Source organism: Spinacia oleracea, chromosome 1, assembly GCF_020520425.1.
Source record: "Spinacia oleracea cultivar Varoflay chromosome 1, BTI_SOV_V1, whole genome shotgun sequence".
Lineage (NCBI taxonomy): Eukaryota > Viridiplantae > Streptophyta > Magnoliopsida > Caryophyllales > Amaranthaceae > Spinacia > Spinacia oleracea.
Genome location: NC_079487.1, coordinates 127192301 through 127204256, shown reverse-complemented (window position 1 = coordinate 127204256; position 11956 = coordinate 127192301). Strand labels below are relative to the sequence as shown.

General features: G+C 34.8%; 2 protein-coding genes and 1 long non-coding RNA gene across 4 annotated transcripts; 1 reads left to right on the top strand and 2 right to left on the bottom strand.

Moving 5' to 3' along the window:
* Positions 1-769: 769 nt before the first annotated feature.
* LOC130466204 (uncharacterized) lies at positions 770-2174 on the bottom strand. Its single transcript, XM_056834904.1, has 2 exons — positions 2058-2174; positions 770-1583 (listed from the first exon to the last, which is right to left on the bottom strand). The coding sequence occupies exons 1-2, from the start codon at positions 2160-2162 to the stop codon at positions 966-968; spliced, it is 723 nt and encodes a 240-aa protein (XP_056690882.1). The 5' UTR covers positions 2163-2174; the 3' UTR covers positions 770-965.
* A 3057-nt stretch (positions 2175-5231) lies between these two features.
* Positions 5232-11492, top strand: LOC110782973 (uncharacterized). The gene is made up of 4 exons (XR_002531999.2): positions 5232-5341; positions 5486-5577; positions 5692-5800; positions 10355-11492. It is a non-coding gene; the product is annotated as an uncharacterized lncRNA (long non-coding RNA).
* On the bottom strand, positions 6933-11429 carry LOC110782971 (mechanosensitive ion channel protein 10). 2 transcript variants are annotated; one of them, XM_056827186.1, is made up of 6 exons: positions 9475-11429; positions 9044-9173; positions 8204-8497; positions 7885-8087; positions 7333-7559; positions 6933-7257 (listed from the first exon to the last, which is right to left on the bottom strand). In XM_056827186.1, exons 1-5 carry the CDS (start codon positions 11241-11243, stop codon positions 7334-7336), a joined length of 2622 nt encoding a protein of 873 aa, XP_056683164.1. In that variant the 5' UTR covers positions 11244-11429; the 3' UTR covers positions 6933-7257; position 7333. The 2 variants fall into 2 exon arrangements, with proteins under 2 accessions (XP_056683164.1, XP_056683169.1); XM_056827191.1 differs by lacking the exon at positions 8204-8497.
* Positions 11493-11956: the final 464 nt, after the last annotated feature.

Here is an 11956-nt window from a genome sequence, read left to right as displayed (position 1 = left end):
GGCGTTAATTGTCAATCTAGCACATCCTTAATCTTTGCGGTTGAAGGGTGTGTTCTGAAGTTACTGTCTTATCTTGCTTTTGAGAATCAGCCAATACTGGCACAGTATAAGCGCCATTTTGATAAACCAAAATTTCTCCACAGTTGGATTACAATATTGAAACTGGATTAATTGGAAAGACAAATCCTCTTCAAGGGTCAGAATCCTCTAAGATGTCAATGTTACTTATTACGGAGTACCCTCGTCCGTCCCAAATTCGTTTATACACTTATCATGCCATAGAGTTTTAGGAAATAAATTGGTGTTTGTTTATCAAATACTTGTTCTGTTCTTATTTACATGACACAACGGGGTTTTAGACACTATTCACACAAACACCTTTGACTTCCTTTTGTGGTTTATACATAAGGACAAACATAGTCGTGTGGGGTCTTATTAGATTCGTATAATTTTTTATAATTTTTTCCGATACACGATTAGAGATATTAATGTTTGAAATCGTGCATTGGCAAACGTGCCTAAATAATTGTATCATTTAATAATTGTGTCAGACTCTCATTTGTGAGAAAAGAAAGGCACTCCGTATTAAAATATTTGTGGGGTCTTTTTAAAAATAGAGTGTAAAAACTAATGTGAGACGGATAAAAATAAAAAGTTTAAAAACTGAAATGGGACTGAGGGAGTACTCCGCTAGCATATCCATTGCTTATTACCATAAACTTGCATAATCCAACTTTGAACCTGTATTACCAAATAATGAAGTACAGTCTAAATCAAACTTAAAGTGATGGATAAACTGCAAAATTAGTACTCCTAATCCATAAAGGAAAAAGCAGCAAAGTACACCCAAGGTTCAAAGTAATCTTCTTACAACCACCAACAAAGGAAAAAAGAGCAGGAAAGTAAAAACAACAAAAGACCAAACAGTTAAGCTGGCTTACAAGTTGCTACAATCACCAAGAAAGTTAATCCAATCCAAAATACTTCCTACCTTGAGGAAATTGATCGAAAGTAGAACGTGCAATCTCACGACCTACACGCACCACATCTCTTGTTATAGTATCTGGGGGTAAAGGGTCTGTTCTATAGTCATAAACTCTTTTAGGCAGCTCTTGACACTCGCCCAATGCTGACACAGTTAAAGCACCAGCCTCCTCCTCAATTGACTCAGTATTCTTCACATTGATAAACCAATCTCTGTTTAAGTAATCCTCTACAAGTTTCAGGATAATCATTGTCCTACGAGAAGCCCGATTAGAGCATGGATAAACACACAGACGAAGTTTCTTAGATACGACATCTTTACTGAAGTCTGTCCAAAAATCATCATGGAATACGAAACCTAGTTTAATATCTAAGCATCGGAATCCTCTCGACCAAGCGAGTTGTAGTACGTCTAGGAGGGCAGAGTAGAATGAAACTGAATAGTCACGAGTGTTGGTGTTGTTAACCAGGCGTATGGACATTCCTATAACCCATTTGTCTTTGTTGTTGCATATTAATCCACCAGCAAATCCACGGCGTGGTAAACCAGGTCCGTCAGGGAAATGATTGGTTGCACTTACAGTTAGCTTGTGAAATACCTGTAACAAAAAGTTACCTATTAGTCCAATACATCACTTGTGTTTTGTACGCAGCTAATTTTACCTTCAAAATAACATTTTTACAGTTTAAAAGTACATATATATGTTAGGATGTACTCACTCCGTTTCTAAATACTTTAACACTTGCCTTCTTAGGCCTTTCCATATACTTGCAAGTTGCAACTCTTTCACTTTGTTACTTAACCTCACTTGCATCAATTCTTTATTATTTCTCTTTCACACAAACAATTAAAATACATCAATTAAACACACTTGCACATTAGTTTAATCATTTATATAATTATATGTACTAACCCAAACATTCCTAAAGCTACACATAAACAAATACGTGTTGCGAGTATTCAGAAACAGAAGGAGTACCACATTTGCAAATGTCAAGAATATAATCCTAATCATGTTCTCAATCCATAACAAAAGAAATAATTATTCTGGAGGAAATGGTAGTTTGAATACCATAGTAGTACTTCCAGAGAGTTTCTTCCTAAGTTTCCTCTCCAATCTCCACTTATCATCCTTATCAGTTGCGTCACAGTGCCTCTTAGGAGTCTTCCTCCACATCTTGCAAGGTGCAATCTCCTCACAAACATAACAGTAACACTGCATATATATAGTGGTAACAAATTAAATTATAACACGCTCATAATATTATGTAACTTAAACTAGTAACGTGACAACTTTATAAAACAGGAAGGACTAGGAGTGCATAAACAAGAAATATATAGAGCTTATGTTAGTTGTACGGATGGGACGTACCTTAGTGCAGTGTCTCTTAGGAGATGATTTTCCAATCGGGAAAGTTAAGCAAAGGTGCCTTGGATGAGGGAAATCATCCTCTGGTTCGAGGCAAAAGGAAAGACTGAAATCCTTGGTGATCACCTCCCCTTCATCATTGATGATACAAAAATCGGTTTGATGATCAACATGTTTTGCAACACCACTACTTTTTTGAAGCTTTGCTGCTTGACTCATTGTGTATGTAGTAGGAGAAAATGTGTGATTTGGGGTGTGCATATATATATATATACTGGATGGTGGAGTAAGATTGAAAGAGTGGAGAAGATGAAGAGACAAAATTCAAAAAATAAATACGAAATATGTAAAACCTTGGGAGTTGATGTTGGTATTCAAAGAGGAAGTGACCTTTTCACTTCTCAATGATAGTGGGAAAATCGGACTAGTAACATTGGATAAGATACAAGTCACACAACCATAATTCCGTAGATAGTATAGTATACACGGTAAAAAAAACAAATCATTGTGTGCTTACGCTTTATCAAGGATCTTTCAAAACTCGATCTTGACATATGAAAATTTAATTTTAAAGGTTTGAACAAGTAATAGATTTATATTTTTGCTCCTAATTTAAATGAAGTACTAATATAATCATTCAAATGAGTTGTTGTGGTTCAGTTTTCCAGAGGTGGAAAACTGGGTCGTTTAATTCGGATATGAGTTGGGTCATTGATTCAAGTTTGAGTAATTTTCATATCTATTACCAATAAACTAGTCTGTGGCCCAGGCGTTGATCCAGATTTTACTTTTAGTGGGATTTACTTGTTTTAAATATGTGCGTATGTGGTGCTGTTATTTTTATTTCCATGCAAGATCAGTGGCCGATCAACAAATTTCCTTCCCATATCCGAAAATCAAAACATAGTCGAGTTCTCTTATTCATGATTAGTTGATTATTATACTCTTGTCAATGTTTCCCTCTTCCGCACTCATAATTACACTCCATTGCCCTAAGTATTTTATTTTTTAAGCTTAAGTTGAGAAGAGAAGAATTGTACATTTATAAGTTATAATTAATTCCCTTTTGTTTGTTTTTTTCCTTTAATTCATTATTATTCATTTAAAAAGGGGCTTACTATTTTACCGCCCCATATTACTCAAAACCGCCCCCATTCATTTACCCATATACCCTTCTTTGTTTATCCTCTCATTTACCCTCTTACCTTCCCACCCCAAATCTAACCGATACCGCTGGCCACCACCTCCGGCCACCAACGCCACCATCACGTCGTCGGCGACAAAATGACCGAGTCTTCACAAGAGTTCTGTTTTTTTCCGAATTTTTTTTAGAAACTTATGCAATTTTAGCTTGTACCATGGTACAGGCTTATGAATTTTAAGCTTGTACTATGGTACAGACTTATGAGTTTTTAGCTTCGACCATGGTAATGACTTATGCAGTTTAAGCTTGTACTATGGAAGGAGCTAAAAATTCATAAGCTTGTACCATGGCACAAGCCAAATATTCATAAGTTTATATTATTTAAGGTTTTGATTTGTTGTTGCATTTGATTTAATGTAATTGGAAAAAAAAGAAGAGACTTATGCATTTTTAGCTCCTTCCATGGTATGGGCTTATGAATTTTAAGCTCCTTCCATGGTACAAGCTAAATTGTATAAGTCAATCCATGGTCGAAGCTAAAAACTCATAAGTTTGTACCATGGTACAATTTTAAAATTCATAAGCCTGTACCATGGTACAAGCTAAAAATGCATAAGTTTCTAAAAAAATTCCGCACAAAAAAATAAACTCTTGTGAAAAGTGGCCATTTTGTCGCCGACGACGTGATGACGGTGGCGGGAGAGAATTGGAAAGTAATATTAAGTAAGGGTACTAATGAAAAATAAGGGAAAATAGTAGGGCGGTTTTGAGTAATATGGGGTGGCTTTTAGCACTTCACTTTTAAAAAGGTTATATTTATTATTTAAATAGAAAGATATAACATCATTGTGACTAGCTAAGATGGTAAAAATAGTAACTTTTATTTTAAGCATGAGTTGGATAACCGTAATTTTAAAGATTTGGACAAGTCCCGATTTATGTTGTTGCTCATAAGTCAAAGGCATGTACTAAAATAATCGTCCAAATGAGTTAATATAAGTTGAGTCATGTCAAAAAAAAAAAAAAAAAAAGTTGAGTCATATTCAGGTGATGAGTCTTTCGATTCAGGTTTGAGTACATTTCGTTCGACTAATTTTCATGTTTATTGTCAATTAGCTTCTTGTGGAACATAGATCAATTCCAATTAAGTTAATTTCAATTAGAGTTTATTTCAAATTTCAAGTACGAGTCTGTTAAATTAGATTAGAGTCGATTTTGCCAATCAGACATTTCCCCAATGTTTAGACTTCAAACTAGTTTTTAGGCCCAAGCGATGCCCCGCGTTACTATATTAATAACATTTACTTTTAGTTATATGTGTTTTTTTTTCCAATAATAACATGAAACATGTACTCCGTAATAGCTTAGTGATAAAAAGCTTTACAAAAGGTCTTGCGCGCACAAGGTGTACAATAAATTTATTGTACACCAAGATAACTTTTACCCATTTTTTCGTAACTTTAACTTAGTTTTGATTAACTTTTATATTAGTTAAAAAAAAGTTGATAGAAATGATTAAATGATTAATTTTATACATTATAGTGATTTTGAATAAATAAGTTTTACTAAAATGAAAAAATTTATCACTTAAAAATAGATAACTTTAACACATATAAGCTTAACTTTTAAGCATTTTGAATTAACTTTTACTTCGGTGTACAATATTTATTGTACACCCATTGTAAATAAGAATTTGTGAAAGCTTTATTGTTTAAAATCCTCATAAACAGAGAGCCACGTGTCACGTATAATTGCCCATAAATTTGGCGTTTTCGATTCCGTAAATAATCACAAAAAAATCACTCAGCTCTTACCAACGGCAATTCCAGTACGTCAATTCACAGTATGTTCCTTCAAACTAATTCCCCCCCTTTCTCTTTTTCCTGTAAATCATGATCCTGATTTATACTGAATGCCAGCAATTTTTAGCTTCAGAAAAAACGCTTAATTGTTCTGATTACTTTTTCAATTCATGGTTTTTTTCTAGGTTTTCTCAGGGAACAAGAATCGGAAAATTATGCCACGATACGAGGATGAACCTCCTGCTGTTCGAGTATATACCATTTGTGATGAATCAAAGTTAGTATTATTTTGTTTAATTTTTTTTTTTTCTGGGTAGAATTTTTAATTTTGCAATTTTAGGTTAAGTTTTACAAATTTTCCCTCAGTTTTTGCATGATTTATTAATTTTAGGAATTAAAGGTACTTGACTGCGAGGAATGTTCCAGTACTGGGGTGTGGTGATACTGGTGATGAACTAAGGCAACTGTTTGCAACATATGGAGAAATTGAAGAATGAAGAGTAAGTTTGTTTTTTGAACTTTTTTTCCCTATTCCTTTTTATGTTTTATTGAATTGCAATTAATGTGAATTGTTTTACTGATTGATGATGACATAGTGGGGTTAATTCCTTGATTAGTTTTATTGGTGTGAAGTGTGATTGACTTGCTTGAATTGCAATGATAGTAGTGGTAGTATGATTGATAGGAATGTATTATGTATGATACTTGATATCTATGAGATTGTGAGTTTGTGCCAACGGATTTGATGAGTGTGGCTCCAATGCCGAGACTCGAACTCTAAGTAATTTCATATTTTTTGACATATATTCAAAGTGTATGAATTTAATCTGGGTATCCAAGGGTTGAACACTCTAAACTTTTTTATTCTATTCTTGACATTTTGGGGTGAGACTGTTTGGGAACAATTCTCCCAATAATCAGACAAAACTCCTTCAAACCAAGTTCCATACTCACATAGGCTCTAACTAAAATGCTTATTTTTGAAAAATGAAGAAGGATTGGACAATGGTCAAAGGTTAAGCGAGGCAGATGCTAAATAAAAGCCGAAGGGAACTTACCAATCCATTGAATGGACTCAACCTCTGTCCAATCTTTGGTATCTCCTTTTGTTTGTCCATGTAAACTTCTGCTCACAGAAACCAAGATCAACTAACCGACAATCTTCCATTCAATTAGGGAAAGTGGTAGCCCTATAATTTTTATTAAGTCTGCCACCAAGTTTTTATCTACTGAAAACAAATGTTATTAAAATCTCCCATCTCAATCCAAGAAAATTCATAATACTAGCAAGATCAAGCATACCTGAGTAGCAGACCCCAAAATTTTCCTAATTCTAAATTTCTAAATACCTGACAGAAAAAAAGTTTTCTTTTTGGAAGAAAATATCTGTATAATGCTGCGGATGCCTTGTTGATTTATCCTGATGGGTTCAAGCCTTCGGAGTTGTCCATTGAACGCCAAAGGATAATAATTCCTCCAGAAAGTCCCTGCAGCTCCACCATAACCCACTCATCATAACGTAATTTCCTAACAATCTTAGTAGTACACTCCCTACTCACTCTGGTTTCAGATACGTAATATTGCATTTGGAGGGTTATTGATGAGTGAAATTTAAAAATAAAAAGATCTGCACATATGAAACTGCTTGTTTTTGGGTACAAGTCCTTTACAGTTATTTGTGCATGTACATATGCATTACTTTTGCTGTTTAGAACATGTTCTTCTGATAACTGGATAAGGCATCAAGGCCTAAGGAAGACAACTACTGAAAGTGGAAACCAAGTTGACAAAAATGCAGCAAAAAAATATTACACACAATGAGTCTCTTCTGCGCTCTAGAGTCTTGACAAAAATATAAATACATTCTTAGTCTTTCCTGCTGTAGAAGCATCTTCACCACCCAAATCGCGAGACTTAGCTTCTGTCTGATCATCTTAAGCACTGTCAGCACGTCTCTCTGCAATAAAGTTGAGAGGTAATGTACTTGCATTAACGGATTAAACTTCTAATTTCTACTAATGTACATACAAACCTTATGTTATTGATTTTCCGTTTTGGTTTCGATCGGCAAGCTTCTCTGCCTCGAGAACAAATTCAGATCGTAGTTTGCGCTTTTCCTTTAGACATTTAAAGAAGTTGCTGTTTTTAAGGTTCACTTTGTGTCTAAAACAAACAACTAACTTCAGAGTATCTCCGTCTGTCAACACCTCGACAGAATTATATCCTGGTGTGTATTTATCTTTATTACCATCAAGATATCTGATGAAACACACCAAAATAAAGAAGACAAATTGAGTATGAAAGTCATGTTAACGAAGTAGCATGCGACAGAAATAATGAAACTAAAATCTACCCGTTCTTATGGTTTTTTGTTTCTAGCTAGTTTTCAGTTTTTAGGAAACTAAAATAAATAAATATGAAAACTACAAAAAATTGTTTCTGGTTCTTTGTTGTTAACTGTAAAAGTTGACATGATTGTTATAAGAATAACTAGTTTTAAGTTCATGATTCAATTAAAGTCATATGTGGAGCATAACTTTCAAAATCGTAAACTCAAAAACTAAAATTGACAACGGATTCTTACTTTTCAATTTCTTCTTTCAGATTCTTGATTTTTCCATTGCTTAAAGAACCTACATCAACCTCCACTGACTCGTTCCAATCAAAATCGGTCTTATGGTTGACAATACTTGTGGTGGCTAACTCCGAATTTGAATATATTACTTCCTCTTGTGAACCGATTTTAGAAAATGTTGTTCTCCAAACACCAACAGTTCTGACCTCCATCTATTAGAATTAGAAGTAAATCATACCTTAGTTGTATTACATATATGCATTAAAGGTTTTATTACCAAGTATAAGATGAAACAAATTAATACTAAGATTTTAAAAGGATAACTAACCATTTTCTCATCGATGATACATAAATCTCCAACGTTAAAAGGATGCACCACATAAACAAACATGATCCCTTCAAACAGGATCTTGCAAGTGTTTTGAAACATAAAACTTCCAGCTAACAGTGGTGCAGAAATGAGGACAAGTACTTTTGTGGTTGCCAACCCCGTGAGAAGAAGCCACATTATGAAAGAGGCAAAGATTAGAACAAAGCTGATGATGTTGTTTAAACAATCCACAACTTCTTTGCCACTACTTAATGTGTTTGCGAGGAACAAACAATTGTTGTGTGCCATTTCCTGACAAGCATACAATCCAAGGTGTCATCTTTGCGGTGTACCTTACTAGTAGAGTAGTAGTTATACTACCAGTGGCCGAACCAATTTTTTTCCTTTAAGAAAAAGTCAAGGCCAAATAAATCCAAAAAATAAAAAAGAAGTAAAGCAGACAATTCCAAAATGATGAAACAACACTTCCAATCAAATACCATGATACGTAGTAAGTTACCACTTAAAAAAGAAGTAAAGCAGGCAATTCCGAAATGATGAAACAACACTTCCAATCAAATACCGTCGTAATACTATATTACTATCAGATGATTGTGTACCCCTGAAGGCCTTAGCCTTATAAGTGGCTTAATCCTCTTTCTTTTTCTCCATTGTGGGGTAGCACTTTCATTCACATGTGGATTGTTCTTGTGATTCAATATATTGATATTTTAGGGCAGAAGAAAGAGCTAAGGTACACACTTTCCCCACATCCACCAACAGTTTTGAATGAACAAACAGAGGCTATGTCATGATATTCTTAAAAATGAAATCAGAGATGATTGAGCATGTGTGTACCATCCATGCCGTAAGCTTTGTTTCAAAACATATGGATTCTGAAGAACCCACATATTCATCAAGTTGATGCTGAAAATCTTCCCAGTGTTCCTCTCCAATTAGTCGCTTCAAATTTTGTTCGATACCACTGCTTTCCAATCATGAAAAAAATGCCAAAAAAGTTTCATGAACCTTGATTGAAATTAACCGTTCAAGAATTTTACTGGACAATACTATTTCGAATGTAAAATAGTGTCATACTTTGTATGAGTTATGTAAATATATTAAGCAGTTGATAATCATTGTTTTGGTAGTATATCAAACTAACAACTAACAAGAGACGTGATTTAAAATGGATATAGATGCTAAGTTGCTTAGTTATCATTTGCCGTTTCTGGCTGTTGCTACAAAAGAAAAGTACAGTAACTGAGTATATGTGTGACGTGTTGTACCTGTTATCATCATCTTGATTATAACTCTCCAGCTTTTTGAGGATGACGGAAGTATACTTCTCCTCTAACAATTTACTTTTAGCCATGAAAAAGTATAAAGCCGCTTGTTGTACACCATAAATGGTTGGAGTTTGGTTACCCTGCATCAGCAAGTAGTCTTTGGCTCTGTTATTCTTTTTTTGGGACAATTTCTTGTCATTCTCCCATTCATCCACAGCGTCAGTTTTTCTGTGATATTGAGTATTTAGATTTATTACAAAACTGAAAGTAAACATGTGTTGCAATCGTGAAAAAGTTTGTATGAACCCCCATTTCTTTTGTCCCTTTGGCATTTCATCATGATACAATAGATTGAAAATGTCGTAATCGTGGCGACCCATGATGCCAAGGAAGTACAATTGCTTCGCTCCTTGTAAGATTTTTGATTCTAATCTAATGTAGATTGAATCAGCTTCCCATGAGAGAACAACACAATTTTTTATCAGCCAAAAAATGGCGCATGTTAAAAAACTGAGGCAGGTCCAGGTACCAAATTCCCAAACTTTTCTGGCTGTTGGTGTTGTTTTCAAGTAGGATCTAAAATACAACACCCAAGCAAATAGGAACAACGATGAGCTCAATATGAAGTTGATGCTGTGTTTCATTCCATTGCCCCAATATACCAGATATCTTCTACGAAAGATTTTATGTAAGATTGAAGATCGCCCTGTGGCTGTATCTTTCTGTGTAGCAGGTTTATCATGACTGACGTACTTTTGCAGCGACCATACAGACAGACGAGTTAGAATTGTAATGACATTGTAAATGATTACAATGAAAATGAATGCCTGAATCCATTTCCATGTTTCTAATCCAAGAATTTTGTGATGCTTTAAAGCAGGAGCAGCAGTTATCTTAAGTAATATCTTCATCCAGATGAAAACGTTCAGACAGTCAGCTACTTCGAGCACAGCTTCCGGAACATTAATGCCACTTTCCAGAAGATCCAGTTGGAGTCGTGGTATATAATTGAAGGCAAGAATCAGAAGTATAGTGCTGATTATAAGCATGCCACTGATTACACTGCATATGTGCTGCCAATCTCCTAGAACTTTACTTTTAGTCGGAGGCGAGTATCCGAGTAGCAATCCGTTGAAGAAGGTAGATTGAAGGGTTCGAGAATACCAAGCAATTGTAAGGTAAATAGCTAGAGCAGGCGCAATCAAATAGAGATAGAGGTAGTATATCCAAGTGCGGATATAAAACTTAAGTAAAACGAGATTGTCATAGGCCTCACCATGTCTAATGAATTGAAGTAATCGGACAAGTATAAAGGACAGCAATAGACATGGTAAGAATACAATTGCTATGGGAGAAGCAAGTGCTCCCGCAACAAGACCAACACATATAGCACCAATTGGAAAAAGTAACATAAGTAGATTGAGGATGATACCATTGTAATGCCTATCGATTACATTAGCAATGAAAGGAGTTGCCAAAAGATATGGTATAAATAGAAGATTTATACCACTAATATTGGAACGGTTTTTCATGGTCATGGAAAAGTACCCTATGAAGAACGCAATAACCCAATGGGAAACATGTCTTGAAAACTTCCATCTAGTTTGGGCAACAGATGGTGATATTGCTGAATCGTATGTTGGGATTTCTAAAGTGGTAGCTTGAGAAAATTGTTGCTGAGACAGCGTGGGGGTTGGTCTCGCTCGTTCGACCTCATGAGAAAAAACAGGATGAGAATCAGCAAGTAAAGATGGATCATATTCCTTCATTGTTTTTCGTTTTCTGAGATGGCGAGTGAAGTCTTTGCACCACAAAAAGAGAAAAGACTTTAAGTTCTCAACTGGAGGTTCATGTAATCATGTTAAGTTAAGAATAGATCAAGTCAAGTACTAATTAAGTTAAGTTATAATCTTATTATGTATTGCAAATTCTCAACGTGAGGTTCATGTTGAACAACACATATCCCTATTAAAAATTCGAAATATCGCCGGCATATTTCTACATTTTCAGTCTGTTAAGGATGTTGACTTGTATTTCTCAGGTAGTATTCCGTACACACAGACACACTACATTATATCGGGTTGTCCGTGATATAACATTGTAGATTTTGGAGTTCTGCAGCAATTTAAATTGATAGAACAAACAATAAATTTGGATACAAAGTTAAGGGCAACGAGGGATGGCAGGTCGCATTTTGCCAAGGGAAAATCGGAGGGAGACTGAGAAAGGAGGTTAAAGCCTGATGCCCAACAATATATGTATACTCCGTATAAAAGATAGATTTTGCCAGTCTTGCATCTATTTGTTTGTGTTATACTACCTCATTTTAAAAATGATATTTATACTTTTCGTTTTAGTCCATTTATAATGTTATTGACATTGTGTTTTTTTATTATTTTTGGGCATGCACGCGTACTACCTTACCCCTCTTATCTCAGAACATTTACAAATTTTAACTCACTTTATTGTTATTTTTCTTTAC